The sequence below is a fragment of the Zootoca vivipara genome, chromosome 5 (genome assembly GCF_963506605.1).
Source record: "Zootoca vivipara chromosome 5, rZooViv1.1, whole genome shotgun sequence".
In the NCBI taxonomy this organism is placed as follows: Eukaryota; Metazoa; Chordata; class Lepidosauria; order Squamata; family Lacertidae; genus Zootoca; species Zootoca vivipara.
The window spans coordinates 47,300,218-47,324,931 of NC_083280.1; the positions used below are offsets into that span (position 1 = coordinate 47,300,218).

Consider the following 24,714-nt stretch of genomic DNA (forward strand, 5'->3'; position numbering starts at 1 on the left):
ACGGTTTTTCATGTTTTATATATGTTGAGCATTGAAATAAAAACGGGGACAGGTTTCTATCTCTTAAAAAGACCATGTATCCTAATTGTTAATCCTGTGATATGAGCCCTGTATGTGTGTGCTGCAGCTAACAGAGGGTTGCAAGTCTGACTTGTTATGTTAATAAATTCCAGTTGCAGATGTATGAATCATGCAGATTCCCATACAGTTGAAGGCAGTCTGGGATTGTGCAGTCCCCACAGAAATTTGAGAATTAAAATTTTGCATGTGACCTTGTGTCTACTAGACTTAGAACACTTTTGTCAGTTTTGAAACTTGCCCACTTGTACGCAGTCTCAAATGCTCTTCAGTGACGGTTTGGCATGAGAGGAATCCAAAAGCATTTTACAATTGCAACTGCCCAGGAGGGAATTTGCAGCCATGACAAGTAATGTTCCATAGCACCAACTCAGTGTAAAAATGTGCCAACTTTTCCAGAAGGACAGGTGGCCTTTTACGGTTCCACGGCTGCAACTCCAGCTTGGACGCACCGAAACAAAACATGAAATGATGTCTTGGATGACAGCCACCACAATATAAACTGCTCTAAAGGACTAACCAAGAAAGTGGAGGTCACCTCATAGGAAGTATGATCTGTGGCCTCTAATTTACAGAACTGTAATAGTAAGAACAAATTGAATGAAATAAATGAAGGGTACCCAAACCTCTGGAGGTAAAAATAAACCACTGGTTCGATTTCCATAGCATAATTTACACAAAATTAGCTCCACAACAGAGTCCACCTGCAGAGTGATCAACAATCTCCCCAAAGTTCATCCAATGAGCAAAAAAGCTCCAATCCAATCAGCAAAGTCCAATCGACCAGCAAGAAGCACTTGGGACAACAACAACAAAATAAAATTTAAAAACACCTCAATTGTACATGTTTTTTTGTCCCCGTCAACGTAATGGGTTGAGAAGATTGGGGTGGCAGGTCATCAACAAAAAGTGATTCAGTGATGTAGGTTTAAGTGTGCAGAAAGAGTTTTATTGTTGAAAGGGTGGGGAAGAGCTTAGGACAAAACAAAACAAAAATAGTCAAGAAATATATTGACTATCACCATTAGGGTGCTGCTGCTTCTTTTTTTGTCTCAGCCAATGCTAACTTACTGGGATAAAGAGAAAAACAACAACCCATGGCTTCTTCAAAGAAATACTGATTCAAGGAAGCAGACTCTGTTTGCCCTTCTTCTAACACAACATGACTATGGCTTTGGGGTGGGGGGGCATTTTACTACCTATCACAAGAGATACCGGGATTTAGCTTTGGGTAGAATCTCTCCCACCCGACTGTTTGTGGTATGTTTTAGAGGGTTCTAGAAGCTGCAGATCTCATGCTGAAGAAAATGGGATGGGGAATCCAAGGGCATGAGCCACCATTTTTATTTCCTGAAATCTTCCACCTACAAGCATCCACCAGACAACTTTGCCTCAGGAAGGAGCGTGAGAACAAAGCCTGTAACAGATGAACAGTGCTGTGTAGAACAGGACTGACAAGATGTCGTTTTATTTATTTTTATTTTTCAAAATCTATCTATCCAATATGATCTTCTAAAAAGTTAACTGGTATTACATAGTACTCTGCTTCATATTAAATGAGATATTAAGGGGGGAAAAGAATACATAAATCATTTCACTTTACAGTTGCACTATTTTATTATCTTATCAGAGCCTATGGTTCCACGAAATAGCAAGGCTGATGTGGAGAATGATTTAAAAAAACAAACCAGCACAAGCACTGCTCTCCTACACAAGCCCCATTGAAGTGAATGGGCATGAGTTATCCATTCATTTCAGTGGGGCTTGTACACAAGAACATCCTGGAGGAATTTCACTCTCTGCCAATAAAACAAAAGGAATTTAAATCTGCCTGCAAAGCTATATTTTAATGTTTATTTCAGCCATTTCATCCCCCCTCCCTTAAATGCAGTTCGCTCTAGTTCTTCATTGCAAACAATTTGGAAGCAGGTTGGAAGTTGAACTATAATACACCTGCATAAAACATTGATACAAAAGGAGGAAAATAAAATGCAATAAAAAGAGCAACCACAGATCTGACATTTATTTAATTAACAGCATTTTTAAACATTAGAATCTAGTTATACTTTTATGCCTTTTCTCAGAATTAGACACACACACAGGTCCAAACTGCCTTATATTTATGCCCAATGGCTGCCCTATATTGTTCTCTTGCTTTTATGCTGAAGATGAAGCTTCTCAGCATTGCAAAACACCTAATTTAGAGTCATCAAGAGTTCTCCCCTGTGAAAATAATTAGGTCTCTGAATTAGTTTTGGTCCTTCACATAGCTTCATTGACTTTATCTGCTTCATTTGCAGAATTAGACGCAATGTGCAAAAATGTTTCTTTGTAATAGAAGCCATTCTTTGTCTATCATTCTCTCATCAACGGACATATAATGAATAATAACAACAAATAATTTGTAAAAAGAAAGAGAGGGGGAGTTAATTTACAAAGAGAACAAAACAAATTTAATTTGGCTTCTGGGGTAGTTCTGCCTGAATAAGGTCTGCCTATCTCACACTGTGCATCAGCAATCTCAGTATCCCTCTGCCTCTCATTCAAGTTGATTCAGGCATTTAAAATGTGGGCTATAGGAAGCCTTATCTTGGGTCAGATCATTGGCCCTCTATATTCTCTAGGCATACTGGCAGAAACTCTTGGGGGTTTCAGACAGGGATTTCTCCAAGCTTGTTTGGGAATTCCAGGGTCGAATCATGGCACCTACAGCACAAGAAGCAGAGGCTCTACCACTGAACGACACACCTGCTCCTGCAATTCCATATACATGGCACTGGGTTTACACATATCAATCGACAACTCTCTCCTGCCCAACCTACTTTCAGTTCTGTGCTGAGATCCCTGCATTGCTGGGGTTTGGGTTAGATGACCCTCGGGGTCCATTCCAACTCTACAATTCCATAATTCTGTACAGTTGTGTGCCATTCTGATTCAAGATGGTGGACTGAACGTTTCAAAACTGCACCGGTTTTAACCACTTCTTTCATACCTGAACTGATTTTTTTTTTGTGTGTGTGGTTTCTAAGCAATGTTGGGCACTTTCCCCTAGTGAGATCACAAATGAATAAAGAAGGGTACCTAGAATAATAGTCAAATATTTAGAGCTGACCCTGGCAGAAGGAAAGGAGAGGAGGAACAGGCGAAGGTGGAAACTGATGTATGTTGCAGCAAAGCATTTGTATGCATTGCCCCTAATGGGAGGAGGACAATTTGGGGGGGGGGCAGATCAGGCATATGCAAACTCCAGCCAGATGTTTGGGACTACAATTCCCATCATCCCTAGCTAACGGGACCAGTGGTGGGGGATGATGGGAACTGTAGTCCCAAACTTCTGGAGGGCCAGAGTTTACCTATGCCTGGGCCAGATGATTCATAATCTGTTCGGAAAAAATGATCATATGACTGGCCAGCGGCAAAAAAAGGAAAACTGCTTTATCTTTCTTGTTCTCATTTCTTATATCTGGTGAAAAATAGTACAGTAGTTATAACTCAAAGCCTCCGCAAACATTTCCGCAGAGTTTATGGACTGAAGTACCGGTAGTTATGCAAAAACTGTGTGTGCACAGTCTACATAGAGGCTGTCCTTCTGAAACCTCATGGAATGAAATAAGATGAAACAAAAGCTGTGGCAGTTCCTCTCACTGGGATTTCCATAAGCATCTCCCTGTGGATTATGTCCAGCTTAAATCTGGTTCCATATTGTGATATCGTTTGGGGGAGGGGGATGTTTTTAATTCTAGTATACTGAAATGCTGTAGTGCCAAATTCTAGAGCGAGAGAAATCTTCCATTTCAGTCTTGATGTCACAACACCGGTACAGATATTTATAGTATTGTATATTTTTTTCATGCAGCAACAGGTCCAAACTGCTTCAGGCATTAGAGCTACTCTAATGTATGGCCCTGGTTGCAATGTACACAGTTTTATGTGAAGTGAAGCCCAGAACAAACAGGCAGCCATCTTAAGCTCCTTTATTGAATCAAAAAAAGGAACCAAGCAGCAAAGATTTAAAGGCTCTGTACTTTATAATGCTGATTGCAGTTATCAGCAATGACATAAATAACTCATGACTGCATGTAACATTGCCTAATTAACATTATATTAGCTATGAATAAGGCTTTGCACCTATATTTACACTTTAATCCTATGCACGCTTATTTGGAAGCAAGTCCCATTGAGCACAGCAGGCCTTACTTCTGAGTAAGCAAGCAAATGAGTACACTGTTAATCATTTGTAAGGCAACTTGAGTGTCAGGCAGCAATTGTGTGTTTCTGTATGTAGTGATCAGCCTTTCAACAACTGTACTTCACATTTTGTTTGCATTAGAAATCTCAACATTTCCTGAAGTAAAATGTCAACATTAAAATTCTGACCCAGGATTCTAAGTTTATGAATAAACTGGGTAGCATGAACTGGGTAAATAGTTTAAATGTTTATAGGCACTTGTGGGCATGTGTGTGCAGGTATAATACTGCCCTCCAGTGGCACACTGAAAGTTGCTTGGCTTGTGTGTGAGAACATAATTTAGTAATATATATTTAATGGTGGTCAGGATGTGTAACTATGACCTTTGACACCACAATAGTCTCATGTGATGCTCAATTCTTCTTTTACAAGTTAACTTCATTTTACTCATTCTTTTATCTCCCTCTCACACATATACACTTTCCTACTAACTATTATAGATGGAATAATTTCTCCTTTGGCTCCATTATTGTTTTTCCAGCTCCTTTTGTCTTGCATCAGATTCCTCCTGCATTGCAAATATAACCAGTGGACTTTGTAATAATAATTATGTAATTGAAGTATGTTCAGTTTAATGCAGTTTTCAGTTCTTTCCATCTATTGAAATCTTCTCCCCTCTATGTAAATTGATTTGAATGTGCAATGATTGGGGGGGGGGCAGCAGAAAACAATCCTAAAATGATCAAAATGTATGTCTGCATGTAGGTAAGACTATTTTGGCCCTTAGTTATACTATGAACAAATGCAGCCTTGTGGGATGATTATTTTTAAAAACAACAACAACCACACACACACACACACACACGGACTCTGGTGTATATTCACATCAAATTCACCTTTTTCAGCAATGTTTTAGCAATGCACATGGATATACATGCACACTGATAACCACAGCACAAAAAAGGTTTTCAATTGAACAGGGAGCCTCAATGCACAGAGAAAGCTCCCCATCACAGACCTTCTTCTCATCATGACTATGGCAAAGGAAGCAGCAAGAATTTGGGAGTAGGACCAAGGCCCTTTCAACATGCTTGTCCTCCACACAAAAGTAATGCTTGAAGGGAGCTTAGGTTTCCAGACCGGTTGTCCACCTATTTGTCAACTTCGACTCAGTTAGTTTTAGAAAACCTTTTTGTTTAGGCAAGAGTGAATGATAGCCTGATTCACTTGTTCCATGCACAGACACAATGGTGAAGAATCCTGATATCATGCAAAGAGCCAACATGAGTAGAACGGACTGTCTGCTACAGATGACCCCACTATATGGGGTGGGGAACTGCAAGAATGGGAAGACACGGGTAGGGGGGCTAAAGGGCTCATCCCTGTTTACATTCTCACATGATGGAAATCACATTGGGGAGGGTGAGAATACAAATAAATGGGGCTTATCACTTTTAGCAAACACCAGCTGTGAGCTCTAAGCTCAGTTGAGAGTTAGAGACATTCAGTGCTACTTCCAGTGCTCTCACACAAGTACAGATGTGACACAAGATAAAACAAACCAATGAACCAATAAAAAATTCCCCCACGAGCCCTTAAGTAGTCCTTATTTTGACAGCATAGTCCTTAACTGAAATATTGACCTATTTTCAGTCTTCCTGCTCATAAGAGCATTAGTTCTCTTCCCCAGAGTTTCCTGTCACCTCAAAAAAATCAAGGAGTCATTATCGCTGTCATGTTATATAAGCTATAGAAACTACATCATCAAAGCACCCACCATTTCACAATTATTTCAGAGGAACAGATAGAGTACTATTTGTTTATTTATTACCCGCTCTTCACCCTAAGCTCCCAGGAGGGGCAACTGGTCTGGTAGGTTGGAGCTGTGGAACTCACACTGCTGACACAAACTTTGCTGCATCTTACCTGGACATGGCTTGGGTTCAAGGTGGCAGTGAGGTCAGGAACCACTGGTGCACTTTCATGGCTCCAACCTCGCCACCGGCCTATCCCACCCCAGCCCTATCCAGGTAGACACACGAGAGCAGCTCCCCCTCAACACACTGACAGCTACTGCTATTGGCTGAAAGTCAGCTGATTTAGCTCTGTGTGGGTGCATGGCTCCTGAATCAGTAGCAGAGCCACTGTGAGCATGAACCACGATGCTGCAAATTAGAGCAATTGGTGATATGAGAACCCAACACCAACTTCTGGTGGGGTGGGGAAGGTGGAAGTAGTTTCAACCTTATATTATAAAATCCATGCAGTGCTATATTGTTCCACGGGAAACGCCTAGCAACAAATAAAGAATAATTCCAGTAATGTGGCAGATTACAATCCTGTCCCTTCAGGAAGAATAGTGGAGAGGATGCTGGAGCCCCTGTTAAAAGCTGTATTGCTCTTGTCTCCCTATAAAGGCTTATGATGACAATGTGCCAGTGTTACAATACTTTATGACCACAGCGAGTCTGGGAATGCGAGAGGGAAAATATCTATATAATAATTTGTGGAATGCAATAAGCAGCCAAGTGCCGGAGGCGAGTTGGGTCAGTAGTAAATCTGGGATTCTATGTACTGCCTTCCTTTCCAATTTATGTTGGAGGAGGGTATCTGCAAGGCAGTCAATCTTCTTTCCTGATGTTCATTACCAGCATGTGGAGAAAATTACGAAGATGTGTAGTTTGTCAAGCAAGATCAAAGCAAAGCAAAGATAAAGCATGAACTGGGGGGGGGACTTCTGCTTGGCTGAGGTGCATTGGGTGGGGGGGTGTCAATACACATGACATCTTGATTTTATGAAACAACATATCCAATCCTAAGACTGGCACGTTTATACATAAAAGCACACTCATCACTAATTGAGTTCATTTCTGACATCTATGAGAATCACATCATAAATGGGAGGATTTTGCCTCCATAGTGAAATCATTCCCTTTGTGAAAAATGGGTGAAGTGACCCTTAGGAAAACCCATGTGAATGCCATCATAGGGGCTATGATCTCTCTCTGTTTTCTGGGAGTCACACTTTTATTCCTGCATTGTATACTTCCCACTCATGTCTGTCATTCTATAGCACAGATTCCAGGGAGCAGCATAAACAGACCTTCTGGTGTGACTCGCAAACAAGCATGGGCACTAACATTTCAAGTTTCAGATATTTGTCATGCAAGTGACAAGTATTGCTATGAATGAAAATGGTTGATGAGTACACTCATGTGGAAAGTCCACTTTTCCCTATGCATTCTTCCTGAAATTTGCAGTGTTTGTTTGCCAACATTTTTTGGGGGGTGGGGGGTGGGTGGAGAGAAGAAGTTAAAATACAATCTCTTCCCTGCACACACCAGTTGTGCATAATGAAAGGAAACAGTACCTGTTGTAGGTCTTCTGCGGTTCGTTTGTCTTCTCCTGTGACATCCTTATAAGGCAAAATAAAGAGTTCTGCTGATGTGGGTAAACCTGGCAGGATTGCCACCAAGATATGCTTACTGGAAATGCCTGTTACCTAGTATGTAGAAAGAAAGGATGATGATGACATGATGATGACATCACAACCTTGAAATTAAGAGGACTAAAATCATTCAATCAGCTAAAATGCCGAGAGAGAGAGAGAGAGAGAGAGAGAGAGAGAGGAATCCAAGGTTGCACAAGCAGACTTTGGCTTGTGCAATGAGATTTTGCTTTCCCCTCCTCACTGCTTTGGGTCCCCCCCCCAAGCTTCCTGCAATCTTCCAAGGCAGATTTTGAGGCAGGGGGTTACATGGCGGAGTTGTTCCACCACCTTGATCATTTTGGTTGCCCTTTTCTGAACCTATTCCAAGTCCACAATATCCTTTTTGGAGTGAGGTGACCAGAATTGTGAATGACACAGTGCTGTTTACAAAGTAGAGAAATATTTTTTTCTGGAATACACAATATTCCATAGATTTTTGTAATGGTATTGTGATATTTGCATTTTTTTATTTTCAGTTCCTTTCCTAATGGTCCCTAGCATGGAATTTGCTTCTTTTACAGCCACCACACACATCTCCACTGAGCTATCTACTACCACCCCAAGGTCTCATTCCTGGTCAGTCCCCGCTAAATCAGAACCCATGAATGTATATGTGAAATTAAGATATATATTTTGCCCCAACACGCAACACTATTCATCTATGCTGGAGGTTCTGAAGTTCCCTCCCGCCAAATTTCACCCAAGAATCTGGTGATTTGAAGTGGTTGGTCATTGCTGTTGTGGAACAAGTGGGATGGCCTATGATTCAATTTGTTTCCATTTCTATATTTTATAAACAACACTGTGCAGGCACAGTTATATATTGCTGTTGCTTTTCTTCCTGTCATTCAATTACATTATTCCCCCCCCCCCCCCGTTTCTGGTGAGCCACTGCCATGCTTGTGCTCATTAAACTCTGTTTCTTTTTATTATTATGAGTCAATGGAAAACACAGTTAAACTCCCTTAAAACCCCTTAACATTCCCTACTGAGAAATTCATACAGAGAAAAACAGATTGCTTATCCAAGAGAAGCTAGAGAAAGTGGACTGTTGTGAACGGTCCCCCCCCCCAAAAAAAAATATGTATTCACAAACACACTTGCTCTGTTGTCACAAACATTGTGTCAATCATTTTGACTTCAGTAGAACTGCACCAGTTCCACAGGCTAGATAATTACTTCCCCAAGAATATTATTTTGCACAATGGGTCCCAGTACTCCTTTGCTCTGTGTTCTGGAACACCTACTCTGTAGAGAAAAGGTGGCAAAGGAATGAGCATTTCAGTTTTTGATTCCATATTGCTAAGTGAATGCAGCAGGGGTGATTAATGAACTGCATTATCAAAGCTCAGGCACAGGGCAGCCCTCAGTGACCTGGAAAGCCTTGGTGTACTGTCTGAATGCCACCACAGCCGTGGATAAAATGCTGCAATGAAGCAGCGCAAACTGAAGGGGAAATGAGATGAAGACTGCAAGCTGGATATCTAAACTGCCTCTCTCTCTAGCTACAAATGAAACAAGATAAATTTTCACATATTTCAGTACATGTCAAAAGAGAAACATATTGTTACAGATGTAAGAACATGTCAGTGGTGGCTTCCTCTTGGAGCCATGAGGAACAAAACCAGAACTGCTTGTGTTTCCCAAATTCAACTAGTGCTGCTTCCCGGAATAACCCTGCAAAATCACTGGAGAGTTTCTGCAAGTGGTATTAGAGAGGTATTCCTGCAGGTGAGTGCTTCCAAAGCGAGTGCTAGACAGAGGGAAAGAAATGCATTATGGAGAAGTTACAACTTATTTCCGCACTTACGTCCACCAGCGCATTCTTGATGACTCGACTGATGTCTCGTCTCCATTCAGGAATGTCTGGATTGTAGTCGTCCAGATTTGGAGAGAATGATAACCGTAGCGATTGAAATTGCTCTAGGGGAAGACAGGGAAGGCAGGGTGGAGAAAACGAAAAGGCTATTATGAGTGAAAGCTCCTGAGACATGGCTACTGAATTTTTAAAATGTGCTTGGCTCTCTAATCAATTGGATTGATGTGCATATTGGACAACACAACTTGATTAACATTCTGATCCTATCACTCGGCTGTGCCAGCAAATAACTGTTTAGAATTAGATCTACCAATTGTTCAATCAGAACAACATCATTTATGATGATGCACTGGTGTAGCAGGGAAGATGGAAAGTGATGGGGGGCGTAGAACCTAGAATACTTGTTGTTGTTGTTTTTACACTGAGGGTATAGTGAAGCTTTTTTTAAATCTATCTGTATATCTATCTATCTGTGCATCTGTCTACCCCTGTAACTATCCACCTACCGGTATCTGTGTAGCCATCTATTTTACAGGAAATTGAAATGGCTCTTGAAAGGTTTTTGGAAAAGTTGCAAAAGTTCAGCTAACCACAATGTAGCCTAAAAAGAGAGAGGGAGATACCAGGGCCACAGTAGGTGTATGAATCAGTCGTTGTAAGTCTTGTCCTTGTGCAGTTTTGCATTATTATGTTATAGCTGTGCTTTGCCCCGTTATCAGAACGGTGCATGTTACTTAAATCCTGTAAACCCAAACAACATCCAGGGTCTCTTGAGCTGGTTCTGAAGTGATACTTCAGGTCTGCTTCTAATTAAATCAACTTTAACTTTGCTCTGACACGGAGTAAACTGTTAATGCAGGTAAGTCTGGAGCCTTATTGGCAATCAGCTCATTAGGTGTTAATGGTCCATAAACCAGCTGACCCAACCCGCATTTCATCAGGCAGAGCCCTCATTTGCATTAATTGCTTTGATTCCCTCCTCCCTTTCTGTATCTCCCCAAAATGCCAGCATCTTTTGTAGCAATTAGGGTGTTTGTCTTTTGAAAGGATACAAATGAAACACTCCAAAACATCCCTCAAAATAAGAGAGGCTGCATGGCAATTATTTTAAAGTGCTAAACAGCAGGGGAACCAGAGACTGGGGATTTAGGAGAAGTGTTATACTGAGCTCAGCATTTGAAACACAAGAATTGGGTATTCTATGCAAGTTAGAGATAAGTTTTGCAGGAGCTCTGAGCATTACATTTACATTTTACAGCTTGGATTTTTTTCACCAAAACAACCTTGGGAATATCAAATGGGGAAATGCTAATGGTAAGTGCATTTTGGCAGAAAGTATTTTTTTATTCTGCACACCGCCAGGGAAAATATATGGAAATGTTTAAGCCCCACCCCCTACTCCTAACACCCCAGAAGCATCTCTTATCCATGCTACTCTTTAGGCTTCTGCAATTTGGCAAAGGTGTTGAGTGCTGTTCCATTAAAGTGAGAGTCCAACTCTATTGCGTCAGTTCACACTCTATTTTGCACACTGAATAGTGTGTGTCTCTTTTCAACCAGATTTATGTCCAGTGTGTTGAGAGACAACTACTGCACTTTTCTAGGTATGGTAAGTGTAGGCATAGGACCACAGGTGCAATGAACATTAGGGTGGCATTAGGCTTCAGCACTTGAACTGAGCATGTGCTGCCACTATGTATATAGAACAAGAGAGGTTTGGGAGATGTGTCTCCCAGATGTGTTTTGATGTGGGCATGAGTGCAAAAAAGAAACACTTTTTATATGAAGTCCTGAAAATCATGGATGTTCTTTAATTCAGGTCCTCGCAGCTATGCAGAACTCCACAAAATGTAAGAGCATCAAAACTTTGCAGCTGCCCTTCTTGACAACTTGATCTTACAGATACATCCCCCCTTGAAAAATGTTATCTTGTCTGTGTCCTTAGTTCCTTCTTCTCTGAGTAACATGTGTGTGGGGTGTGTGTGTGACAGGCCAACCGCTACACTAGTCTGAGAAATGAATCAACAACAGTGAACAAGATAGGGCTCACCATACACAGCAATCATCTTGGTGTCTTGCAGAATGGCATTTCCTGCAGAAACCTGCACTGTGATAGTGTTCATCCCTTCAGTGGAGAATGTAAATGCAATGCTCCCTTCCAGGGTGATCAGTGGCTGCAAAGGTAAAAGAAGAAAGCAGGGAAGGTACTTAACGCCCTGGCTTGCCTCATTTTCAGTTGCACAGAGAGTCTGGCCAAGGACCCTTCTCCTAAACCTGCTGCTGGAAATAGACTTGGATTAAGGATGCCCAGTATTGTTGGCCTGAAGAGGGGACCATGGAGATAGTGAGCAACAAAATAAATAAATAGGCACCCACCCAAACACCAGGATTCCTAGAAGCTCCAATTTGAGGAAGGATAAGTGGAAGATCGACTGACAGTCTTATCCATTTGAACACCCTCAACACAATCCAAACCACAGGGTACAGCAAGAAGAAAACAGATGAGCTGGAAATATGACTCTGTAGATTAACTCAGGTGATTCAAGACAGTCAGCATACAGGTGGACAAACGCCTCCCAAAATAACCAGCCAATTCTCATATTTCAAAATATGAGAAAAAACACTCTTCAATTGAACCATTGTAGATATCAGTGGTTATGATGGGACAGATTTTGGTAGTGCTGCTGATCTCGAGAAAAATGCATGAAGTCATTTTACATGAGGATCCTTTTATTACCTATCCTCACAGCAACATAGAGAGAACGATAATGTGTATTTCCATCTTATCAAAGGGCAGTATAGGTCAAAATTATCACTGGATGCAAATGGATATAAAAATAAGAGTTAATGAAACCTCTGCAAAAGTGCTTAACAACAATCAGTTCAGCTGGAGGCAAAAGTGCTGCAGATTTCCAGCTTTCAATCAGGGACAAATAATTCAAGGTTTATGCAACAAGATCCTGGATATTAAAATATTAAGTATATTTTGTAGCTCGCCCTTCATTGAGCAAGCCCAGGATAGGTTAAATAGTCCAACAAATAAGAGAAGGCAAAAAGAAGGCTGCTTTAAAATTTACAGCCATTTATGTGGCAAGAGGTGTCGTATATAAACGAAACAGAGATAAGGGAAACACCCTGCATATCTGTGTTACACCTGAACTGACCCCCTTCATATATGAAAAATTATCCAGTCATGCTAGCACTTGCCACCACCCTAAACAGCAGTGACTTTGGGAGGTTAGGTGAATGTCGCTGCCCCACCACCCTGTCAACTACTTCCTGCTAGTGTGAGCTCTCCTAACTTCCTATCGAAATTCAAAGTAGCCTTAGACGAGTCTAGCAACACACAAGAACAATTTATCAGGCACCGATTAAAGATTTTCTTCCCCCAGTGAACAAATGAGGCAGCATACAGGGTGGGTAGTGGGTTATTTTGGCATACACTTTTATGCTAACTACTGTCCGTAGGCAAGGAAATGTACTACATGTCATTTCACTTCTCTTGGAATGTGGTAATGAGGCATTCTTGCAGCTTAACAGCACAAATGAGAACTTCGTATAGGTTTAGCATTATGAAAAGAGTAAGTGTTGGGACTCTCGGCAAACATTCCTTTTTACTAGTGCTACAGAGCACAACACACTCTAAAATACGGTTTCAAACCCTGGAGCAGTGCAGAGAGATCATCAGCCGAACTCAGAACTTTATCTCTGAAGTCTGGGTTTGTAACTTGAGTTAAAAAAAGAAGAAGCTTGCATTTTACATAAGGAAAGGGAAAAAGCCCCAAATCTTGGAATCTTTGATAATCTGTCACTCTGCAGTTTTCTCAGTTTGATCTCTTCAGCCGTGTCCAATGGGGGATTAGTGATTTGCATAAGATGCAAATTAGGCCTAAACAGAGACAGTTAAGCAAGTTTTTAAAAAAGAAGCTGATTTGCAACATAAAAGTGCTGAGAGTTGCTCTCTGTGATTTGCAGGGCCCTGTAAGCTGTTCCCTGAGAGAAATCACAAGCCCCGTGATAATGTTATTATGTCACAATTTAACAATTAATTTATCTCCATGAAATACAAACCTCGGTGTTATTTCCAAACCACCAGATATAAGTCAGTGTTCCAACTTGACTGGGCCACAGGACTGCCGTGGCATTAACTTCTTTGTTCTTTGTCGTCACAAATGGCAACGATAAATGGACATGTTCCAAAGGACCTGGAAACAAGAGAAAATGGGGGGAAGTGTACATGAGTCTAGTTTTATGCATCAACACTCTAAGCTTTTCTTTGACCCCACCCTTGGTTCCAATAAGGGCTGCAGACTACGTACTTCCCACAAATTCTTATTTCAACACTGGGGGCAATCCTATGTGGACTTATTTGAGAGGAAGCCCCAGTGGGATTTACTGCTGAGGAAACAAATATAAGACTCAGTTATAAGGCTTCCGCAGCCTCCATATTCTTTCTTCACTGGGAAGCCATAGTCAGTCACAGCTCCCTAGTGCATATTCTTTTAGTATACATAGAAGATAATTATACACAATGCTGTAGAGATGGGATTCACACTCTTACCCAGAAGTGACTTTCATGCAGGAACGTTGCCATATGAGAACAACCCTCCTCAGTATAGCTATCGTTAAGGGGAGCTGAAAAATGCTGATGGAGTTTGACCTTGTCAGGCCATGCTATTTTTTTCCACCACATTTACCAGATTACAGATGCATATCAGAAGCTTTCCTGGTGGATGCTGTAGTACAGTCTATGATTAGGTTGGGAATGCTAAGGCAGCTTGCAGTGTTATGCTTTCTGATTGAGTATCAATCTCAAACACAAGCCCACACCCAAAGGAGTATTGTGAGTGTTCTTTTCTCAATAACACATTGCATAGACAACGTATAGGATTAAAAGTGGCTAATTAGGATGGAAATGACTATCTGATGTCAGCAGCAAATAAAAACTTTCCTTTCTACACACAGATTGCTCTCACTATGACTGTCCAAAGCATATTAGCAAAACAAGTACTGTTTTACAGAGGACAGGACCCCCAATTTCACCACATTCAGTTACAGTGTCCTGGTAAGCAGGGCTTGAAAACCCTTTTGGCACCCAGCAGAGAGACAATTCTTGCCAAGATGAAGCATTGGTCTGAGCACCCAATAACTTAATCTGAGAGCTGTAACTTTTGTTGCACTGTGACAAATAGACCGTCATTTTGCTCAGACCTAAGTGCTTCAGCAAGTAATAGCCTGCTCATTTTAAAACATATACCTGCAAACAATCCAATGTGCAACTTGGACTCCAGCCTCCAAACTCCAAATGCAGCTTAGGCAAACTATCACCGTACATTTATCTGGTGTTCTGAATGATCAGAAACACAATATATGTGTACTGACACGATTGCTTACGAAATTGTTTGGATCTGGATAATTAAATTTAATTATTTGATTCTAATTATAAACTAGCTATATCTGGGAGAAGTGGCACTATGACAATTCTGGATAAAGATTTCAGAACAGCAACTTTCAAATGGTAAAGATAATGAGCAAAATCTTTGCTACACAGAAGCCTACCAAACAAATATAGATGGTCATATCTTCAGGAGACATTCAGTGGTAATTGGCTGAGTTAATACAGGGGTGCTGTTTTTTCTTGGGAATATATTGCATTAACGGGGGGTGGGGAGGACCCTTGAAGATTGATAGGAAGAGTGTTGTGAGTCAACAGCAAAAATATCTATTTCTGGCAAGGATCCGTTCCAAAGCTCTTAATAACTTCTTCACAAATCTACTCTCCTTTTTTATGCAAAGAGAATTTGCAAAATATCAGGGGGGAAATAGATTTATACTTGGCCCTACTGCCCTCTGTCTCTCATTTGGAACAATTTCTTTTGAAAATAATGAGAAGGGGGAAAGAAAAGAAATGCAACAATACCCAGAAAAAAACAAGTTTTCCCACAAAGTATAACAAGGTAAGATTCTTCTCCCCACATGGGTTATATTTTGGATGGTGGAATGGTATCATAGCTGTTGTTTTCCTGCAAGCATTCTCAAGGCTGAGGCTTATTATCACATCCCTTTATTTCTATTACAAAATATCCATGTACAAAACAGAAGAAGATGTAGCACCCTACAGCACCCTACAGCACAATTAAGAGAAAGGCTGCAGCTCAGTGGTGGAGCATTTATTTCCTTCTAAGATGCCTTACACACCTTTCACCATAAGGTTGCGGGGCATGTTATAATAATAAAAAATACACATTAAAAAATCAAATTAAAACAAACAAACATGCAAAACCAATCCAAATGAGTTGGATGCAGAAAATCCCAGGTTGAATCCCCGGCATCTCTAGGTAGGGCTGGGAATGTCCCTACCTGAAACCCACTAGCAGTCAGTGTAGAGTGACAGTGCAGTTTTATTACTGCCCTGTTAGAACAGTTCACAAAAGTTCTCCTTTGAGAGCTGAACAGCTTCGTGTGTGTGTGTGTGTGTTTTAAATCACCAAAGTGGGTAATTATGATTAACTTCTGAAATCAGTATGTTAGAAAACAAAAAAAAAGTCAGCTTTGAAAATTCAGCTTTGGAACAGCAGGTGGTGTTGTATTCCTATCTACACAATATCGATTGCAATAAAAATACACATTACTTTTTCTTGCAGAATTGGACAACCTTTTATGATCTTGGGGTCAATTATTTAAAACTTTTCAAGCCATCCTAAAAATATAGGGTTTGCATCCACAAGGACCATTCATGTTCATGGAATTGGTATATCCTGTTTCCATCACTCTGTGCATGAGACATTAGTGTGCTTTTTTATATATATAGTGAGCAAACCAGGGGCACGCTAGCTAGCCCTGTCATCCCAGCATGTCACTGTCCCTGGTCCTACCACAATCCAGGCTTTGGAGGGCAAATGTCTCTAGTGTGTGTGTTCCAAGTCTTCTTGTGGATCTGTTGGCTCAAAGTCCCAAGTGCAGCTCTTTTGGGCAGAAGGGAAAATGTAGCTCCATTGTAGAGCCTTGAATATAGAGGCATTGATATGCCTGGATGTAGAAGATCCCACATCAGGTTGCAGGTGATGGGAAAGATCTCCGCCTGAGGGCCTTCTTGGTGGTGGCGCCCTCCCATCAGATGTCAAGGAAATAAACAACTATCTGAAGGCAGCCCTGTTTAGGGAAGCTTTTAATGTTTAATCTGTTGGGAGCCGCCTAGAGTGGCTGGGGAAACCCAGCCGGATGGGCGGGGTATAAATAAATAAATAAATAAATAAATAAATAAATAAATAAATAAATAAATAAATAAATACTACTACTACAAAGACTCAGTATAAGGCAGCTTCCTATGTGCTCTAATGTCTATGGGCAACGGTTATAGATAGAAAGACCCATCCATTTTTGTTCTCTCTGTTTCTCATTTTTCTATTCTTAAATTCATTTCTCCACATTTTGCAGCAATTTGTGTGGTTTAAAATAATGAGAAGAATTCTCATGAACATCCACCAGCTTTTTAGTGTGAATTTCTGCTCACAGATGGCAGACACAGTTTCATATGCAATTGTGACTCACGGATACATTGTTGCAAGTAATTTTCACTAATATAATGCATGTTTATGTTTTTTTCACTAATGGCTTCACATTTATGCAGATTTTTCTGTAATATATGCATTTTTGTAAACATTGCTTAGCTCGAGAACTGCATCACAGAATTGCGATAAATGCAAATTTTGAAGGCTGGCTGTGTTTCAGTTCTCAAAGTGGGAATTGGTAGATTTCAAATGCAAACTGGATCAAATTTCTTCTGCATTCTTGTTATGGTTTTACAGAAAGTCTCTACATTTACAATGCTCCCGTCCCGGTTTATTTATTAGATTCTTCTGGACTAATTTTGTATTAGAACACCAGCTTGCAACTATTAGTTTAGTGTATTTGTAATAATCCTTTGTTTTCATGATTATTATTTTTTTAAAAATATATGTTTGGCCATTCTAATCATAGGAATAAGGTTTAAAACCAGAGAGACACTGCCCTTTCCTGACCTTTAAAGCATATGCCAAGTGATCATGTGAATCAACTTTCAGGAGGACCAGAGACAGACTAGCCCTTTCTACCCTGTAACCGAATACCTGCATTCTCTGTACCTGCTTGCCTTAGACTGCTGGGAGCCACAATTACTAAGTCTGCTTCTGAAAAAATTTATTCTAAAAAAAACTGAGGAAAATATGAAAAGCTATGCTGCTTGTGATCCTGCTGAGAGTCTCGGTAACTTTTTTGCATTCTACTCCAATGCTGAACAGTGTTGCTCAAATTATGTGGTGGGGAAGCCCGTTCCCAGAGAGGAATGACCCAGACAACTTTGTAGCTTTTCCTTTGTAGCTTGTGGCCTGCATTGGCAAATAGCTCCTCCATCAAGTGGCCTCATTAGCTTGCAAACAAAGTAGTGCACAGTGAAGATGGGCCCCTGCGGAATCATCTTCTGTCAAATTGGAGCAGATTGCATGGCCCTGTGTTATCAGAGACCCCCAGAGCCTCACTGGAGATATTACCAGCACTCAAGTGTGTTTGCAGTGACCTTTACAGACAAAGAAAGCCTGGCCTCCCCACCCCCCACCCCCGCCCTCGGCTGGCATTTTCAAAAAGATGGGAAGAGATAAGAGGCTGAGAAGGCAATTTCATTTCTTTCATATTGATTTTGGTTGTTTGGGTTGTTGATATTTAAATATTGATCCTAATCGTTTCTGTATCCTTGTTTAGCTTTCGTGGCATAATGGTGAGAACTGCTTTACATAAATAAATACAAACTCACATACTGTATATAAATAAATAAATAAATAAATAAATAAATAAATAAATAAATAAATAAATAAATGAAATTAAATTTGTTTAAGGAAAGATTGGTCAACAGAACTTTCTAAATTTTGTTTTCCATGGGCTGCTTGCTCTTTATAGAAAACATTACCTTTTTAAATACTGTTTTTCAATAGCTTCAAACTAAAGCTTAGTATTGTGTTATAGTTCTTTCATGGGCCACTATAAACAAAGGCCTATTTGCACACTCTGTAAATCCCATCCTCTGAGAGCAAACTGATTATGTGAACAGGGCAGGGGCAGCAACTCCAAAAAATCAGGGCCCATCGTGGAGCTGAGCGTGGCGTGGCTTCAGTGGCTCTTCCTCCTGCTGCCATGGAGGGGAAGGGGGGCAGAAGCCCCCGCCAGTGGCAGTGACAGGAGGAGGAGGGTGATGAGGAGCCACTGAAGCCATGTTCATAGCTGCCAAGTTATCCCTTTTTTAAAGGGATTTTCCCCTATGCTGAATAGGCTTCCTCGCGAGAAAAGGGAAAACTTGGCAGCTATGGCCATGTTGCCACCATGTTCCTGGCTCCTCCATCATCCTGATGTAAATTGGGGGTGTCACTTGCTCAACTCCCCCCCCCCAACTTCCCTCACAACTTGGCACCTCTGCAGCAAGGCTTCCCTGTGCTCACTAGTATACAGCCCACAGGGACTTTGTTGCCTAGGGCAATGTCCACTTATCAAAAGTCTTGTTGCACCTTTCAGCTCGCTAAGCCAATTCCTTCTTTGATCTTTCCCGTTCATTTTTCCTTTCTAAGGCTGCAATCTTCTACACACTAATAATAAAGTACCGGTAGTACCACTGAACTGGGTGGGACCCGCTTTCAAGTAGACCAGGGGTTGCCCACCTTTTGGGGCTAGTGGGCACCTTTTGAATTTTGAGAGCATGCTGGGGGGGGGTAGTCATCACAAAATGGCTGTCACGGAGGTGCCATGGCAAAACACAAAATGGCTGCCTTGGGGAGAGTGACTGAAAACAAAATTGAAGAGATAACCACTCCCGACAATCAGTCAGCTATGTCCTGCAGGTCCTGATTATGGAACAGCACTCACACTGGTACCTCCCATTTTGCCTCTTTCCAGAGTCTATAACATTGCTCTCTTTGCCCCCACTCTAACCTCATTATTTCATCTTCCTCCAAAACCTCCACTACTGTTCCATCAAACTCTATTTCCTCTCAGCCCCTAACATTACTATTCCCCTCCACCCTTCAGGCAGTCAACTTCTCCCCCCTGCTAGATCCTACCTTTGCTCTTTCTCCCTCCCCTACTCTCTGTGTGGGTCTGTCTGCATGTATCAAGTGTTCCTCAGTGTGTGATCTGCCTACTGTGATATTAGCTTTGGCTCCACCTGATGTTACGTACCCTTTCCTTCACCCACCAGTCCCAGAGGACAGCAACCACCACTGTTTGGTGCCAGGCCTGAAGCAGAATATAAATACACTAATAAACAAATCTTTCCCATTTTTCATGAGGAATCAAAATTGAGAAAGCACAGCACAAAGTGGCTGCAATATCTCCTGCTATGCTAAAGAACCATACTAGGTCTGGGGCACTGTGGAAGATGCAAAATGGCGGACAGGCTGCTAACACAGTTGCCACTGCCAGTTCTTGCAGCAGCAACAAAAAACAAATGGCAATCTGAGGGAAATCAGGTCCTCCCTTAAAGAGGGCATGTATTGCGGTGAGACCTGGCAACCAAACCCTGTGTTGTGGGTGGGTATGATTGGATAGCCACAACACCCAATTGGTAGGTCCCTTGATGCAGGGTTTAACCAATGGGACGCAGGCTAAATGGATCAAGGGATATATATACACCTATGCACATGACCCAGAGCTTCCTCTTTCAGTGTGTGCATCGGAATACCCGCCCACCTCTCCCTACTTTTAGGGCTTGTGCACTTAACCTTGCTATGCCATCGTGTGTTGTCTATCATTGGGATAGGGGCACGGCAAGAATTTTCCCCACTTGGCTGATTGGCTGGTGCCATTTGGGTTTCGCCTGCCGCGTAGCAAATCATCACAACTTGTTAGGTTGTGCATAGGCTCTGGTTCAGGTGATGGGGATGGGGGAATGCTCTCACCATCCCTATGTGAAGGGTATTCCATTAAAGGAATCCAGGGACTCAATGGTTTGGTCAACCCTGTGAGGGGGTTGTGCCCGTGCCAGAGTCCAGGGGGACTTCTGGGTGGTGGACATAGCAAGTCCCCGGCTTTCTGCCTATCCAGGTGTTCACCCTAGGCTGACCTACAGTGGTGCCCTGGGTCAGCGGTGCCTATAAGGGTGCAGGGAGCTAGTCGAACCAGAGCCTATGCAACCACTCAAATTCTGCCAAAAACCAAACCAAAATTTGAGTCTTGTCTGAATTTATTTAAGGGGGAGGTTTAAAGGTTAAAGGTCGAACCTAGCAGTTTGAAAGCACGTCAAAGTGCAGGTAGATAAATAGGTACCGCTACAGCGGGAAGGTAAACAGTGTTTCCATGCGCTGCTCTGGTTCACCAGAAGCGGCTTTGTCATGCTGGCCACATGACCTGGAAGCTGTACGCCAGCTCCCTCGGCAAATAATGCGAGATGAGCACCACAACCCCAGAGTTGGTCACGACTGGACCTAATGGTCAGGAGTCCCTTTACCTTTAAAGGTCTGAATACGCAAAAGCAAATATGTTGTGCTACTGGTATCTGTGACCCCAGCCCAGAGAAAAAGGTGGAGAATTTCCATCTCCCTGGAGAAGTTCAGTGAAATTGTGTCTCCCGTTACTTAACCCACAGATAGGATGGGGAATTTTGAGAGGCCATTTCCTCACAGCATTAAGGTGTGTCCTGCTGAATTTTTTTTTTTTTTGGTACCCATTTCTCTTTCACTTTCCAAAGACTAAATGTTAATATAAAAGTGGACTACTCCTTCTCTTAGCAGGTTTCATTGTACAAACATGTAAGAAGCAAAAGCAAAAGAAAGAAAGAAAGAAAGAAAGAAAGAAAGAAAGAAAGAAAGAAAGAAAGAATCTTTAAAATATTTCATATACCAATGTAATAACATACAATTTACATGCAAGTACATGACTGCACTGTCTGCCCCCAGGCTGTTTTCCACCTGCGCTGTTACTCGGAAAATCCCCACATTCTGGTAGACGTGCTTGATCCCATCTTCTGTGGAGCTGAGATTGGCATACGACACAGCACTGCCGTCTCCAAAATCCACACGGATTATTGATCTTTGAATGTCACCCTAAATTAGAGAAGTAGGGAGGATAATTAGTATAAAACAGATATGGAATCCAGGTCAATTTGAATATTTGTCATCTTGAAAGGTATTTAGGCATACAAGTAAGAATCTACATTTATAAGGATCAGTCAAAATATTATGTCTAGTTCAGCAAAAATTAGTTTTTTTGGGGGGGAATTTTTGACAAAACCACTGAGGCAAAACTAAAGGAGAAGAATGAAATTGTTTTGGGGTAGGTAAAGTTATTCTGGGGAGGGGGCTCCTTGCCTTTTTTCTGTTTAAGAGCCCCTGCCAAAATCAGTGAATTAGAACACAAAGGAGGAACTGCCAGTCCTGACACAATTGTTCTTTGCTCCTCAAACCGTTTCAGGGGTTCACAACATGAGCTGAATTATGACTCCCAAAACTGATGCTCCCAATTTTGGCACACCACTATAATTGGGTTTTGGTGAACCACAGAAACACTTAATGCTACTCTGCCTAAACTTCCTAGTGGATTGCAGTATCTAGAAGACATTCTGCAATGCAGTCAAATCTCAAAAATGGATCTCAGAATGACAAGACTGCTTGAATCTGGTCCAAATTGCGTATGCCACAAAAGTCAGAACCCTAATGATGCAAAATCTCATTTGGGAATTTTACAACAAAGTGACTGTGTGTGAATGTGTATGTGTGTATATTTGTGAGAAAAATGCTTGTTCCTAACATCATTTTAAATATTGGAAAACCATTACTATAGCCCAACTGAATCTCGTGTGGCATAAATCCATGCATGTTTAATTTGGAAGTTAAGTCCCACTTTGTTCAATGATGTATTCCAAGGTAAGTGTGCACAGGATTGGCGTCTAAGTTCCTCACACCCTTCAAGAAAACACCTGGCATGAACTCCAGACAAGCTCATGACACTCTTATTTCAGGCTCTTTCCCAGAGGGTCAGGCCTCTGCTGTACTAAATTATTCTGGAAATGTAGGATAATACATCGATGTCACACAATGTACAAACTGTCTCTTGTTGGGTTATGGGAAGAAGTGTGTGCAAACTTTATTTCATTTCATTTTTAAAGCCTCTCACGAAAACACATTTTTATCTTGTAATGTGGTAAGGGACTACAGAGAAAGCAAAGTGGGTTTCAAAGTTTTCAACCCTCACACTGTTCTTGCCTACTCAGATGCAGGCAGTGGTGTTTTTTCTTCCTGGGGGTACACAGGGGGGCGCATACCCCTAAACATTTTGTGAATCTTTGTACTTTTGTCCATTTACTGTATTTAGTTTTCCTGATTTGAACTATAAAATGGTGATTTTTCTTAAGTCAAAATGAGAGTACCCCTAAACATTTCCTTCTAGGAAGAAAGCACTGGATATAGGCACCCCGGGGTTCACTGAAACTTGCTCCCAGCTCAAGGTGTACATGGGTATAGCAGCCTTGGCATAATATAAAAAGGACTTGGAAAAAGATACTGAGTCGCTTCTAATATGTCTTCTTCTTTTTAATCCCTTTAATAAATTTTGGTGGGCCAAAGAATATGCTGAGTGTACAGCTGTCCGAGGAGGAGAAAATCACTTCGGAGCTCAGCAGGACGGGGACTTCTCATTCACATCAAGGCTTCCTGCCAAGAAAGGTGCCTCCTTCCAGTCTAATTAGAGGAGACCTAGACCTACAGCTGCCACTCTTCCAGTGCCTCTTTCACAAGATGAATTTCCTTGCTTTTTCCAGTTCGTTCCTGTTAAAATTATTTAATCCTTTGAACTGAAAATGCCGCCCACCTATCCCTGAACTGAATACACAACCTGTAGTTCAGGATTTAACACATTTCTAAAAGGCCATGTTTCAAAAGCTGGCATTTGAGAATTTCAGGGCAAGCAGCTTTTAAGCAATAGTGTGACCAGTAGGACAGATATTTTTCTGTGCCAATGAAGAAAAACAAGAAGAGGGGCAAGAAGAGACCCCCAAAACATTACGTTTCTAAGTCTGTTGAAAATTGACTTCATAGTTCCACAGCATAGGGGGCAGGTTGTTGTTCAGTGGTATAGCGCTTGATTTGCATACAAGAGAGGTTCCAGGTTCAATATATGCTGTTTCCAGATAGAGTGGGACAGAGTCCTGCCTGAAACCCTGGGCAGCCAGTTCAGAGTCAAACCATATGAAACTAGATGAACCAATAGTCTGACTTGGTATAAGGCACGTTCCTAGGTTCCTGTGTTGCTTCCCACAGGTAGGCCTATTTTTTCCCCCTGCATCCCATAAATTGGTCAGAACATCTTTCACACTATTGTAAACATAGGAAAAGCATTTCTGCAAGATGTGCTTATACCACAGGTTGCATAAAGTCCAAACGGCTTGAGAACACATCTATAATCAGGTGTTTGACTAAATCACAGTGTAGGGTCTCCAGGAAATTACAGACAGAAAGCTGCACAAGAGCAACTCAGTAAATATAGAATATCACTAGGTATGTGTAACTGACACCCATAATGAGGATTTCTACAGTACATGAAATTACAAAAGACTGATCTGTATCTGTTATTCCCCCCCCCATCCTTCATTCATCACAGTGACAAATGTAATGCTAGACTGAATAGTTTTGTGACTCTGCTGAGCTCAGATAATAAGGTAGGCAGTAAAGGGAACACATTTCTCCCACAGGTTTTACATCAATGCATCAAAGCTGTGATTTTAAGTGGATCTTAATCATTTCTTCCCCCAAAGTCTCCTTAAGATGGTCCTCTATGGCATCAAATAGTGCTCAAACATTCTCTGAGTACCTGAATATTTATCAAATATTCTCCAAATACTTAATACTGAAAAGCACATGCTTTGTGTGCAAAAAGCCCCAGGTTCAACCCCAGGGATCTCCTGCCTGATGTCTGAAACCCTGCTGTCTGAAACCCTGGATTGCTGCAGGGCAAGTAACCCAGAGAGGGGCAAGTTGAATGGGGGCTTTTCATGGAGTGGGCACAATCTGATGTTCTTGCTGTTGTGGCTGCACTGCACCAAGATCCCTGCTGCTTTGCCCCCCTCCTCAGTAACCAGCATTGAGAATCCAGGTCAGGAACACAGTCCTGCCTGTATTGTTCTGC

General features: G+C 41.5%; 1 protein-coding gene across 2 annotated transcripts in view; it reads right to left on the bottom strand.

The window, feature by feature from the left end:
* Nucleotides 1-24,714, bottom strand: part of SORCS1 (sortilin related VPS10 domain containing receptor 1) — a 359,470-nt gene that overhangs the window by 19,121 nt on the left and 315,635 nt on the right. For both annotated transcript variants that reach the window (XR_009557597.1, XM_035132751.2), the window contains exons 19-23: nt 21,452-21,638; nt 13,648-13,781; nt 11,627-11,750; nt 9,568-9,680; nt 7,638-7,769 (exon numbers count right to left, since the gene is read on the bottom strand). Coding sequence is in view for 1 of the 2 variants with exons in the window: in XM_035132751.2 (XP_034988642.2) it covers nt 7,638-7,769; nt 9,568-9,680; nt 11,627-11,750; nt 13,648-13,781; nt 21,452-21,638 (690 nt within the window). In the remaining variant the exon portion in view is untranslated. The remainder of the gene's footprint in view (nt 1-7,637; nt 7,770-9,567; nt 9,681-11,626; nt 11,751-13,647; nt 13,782-21,451; nt 21,639-24,714) is intronic.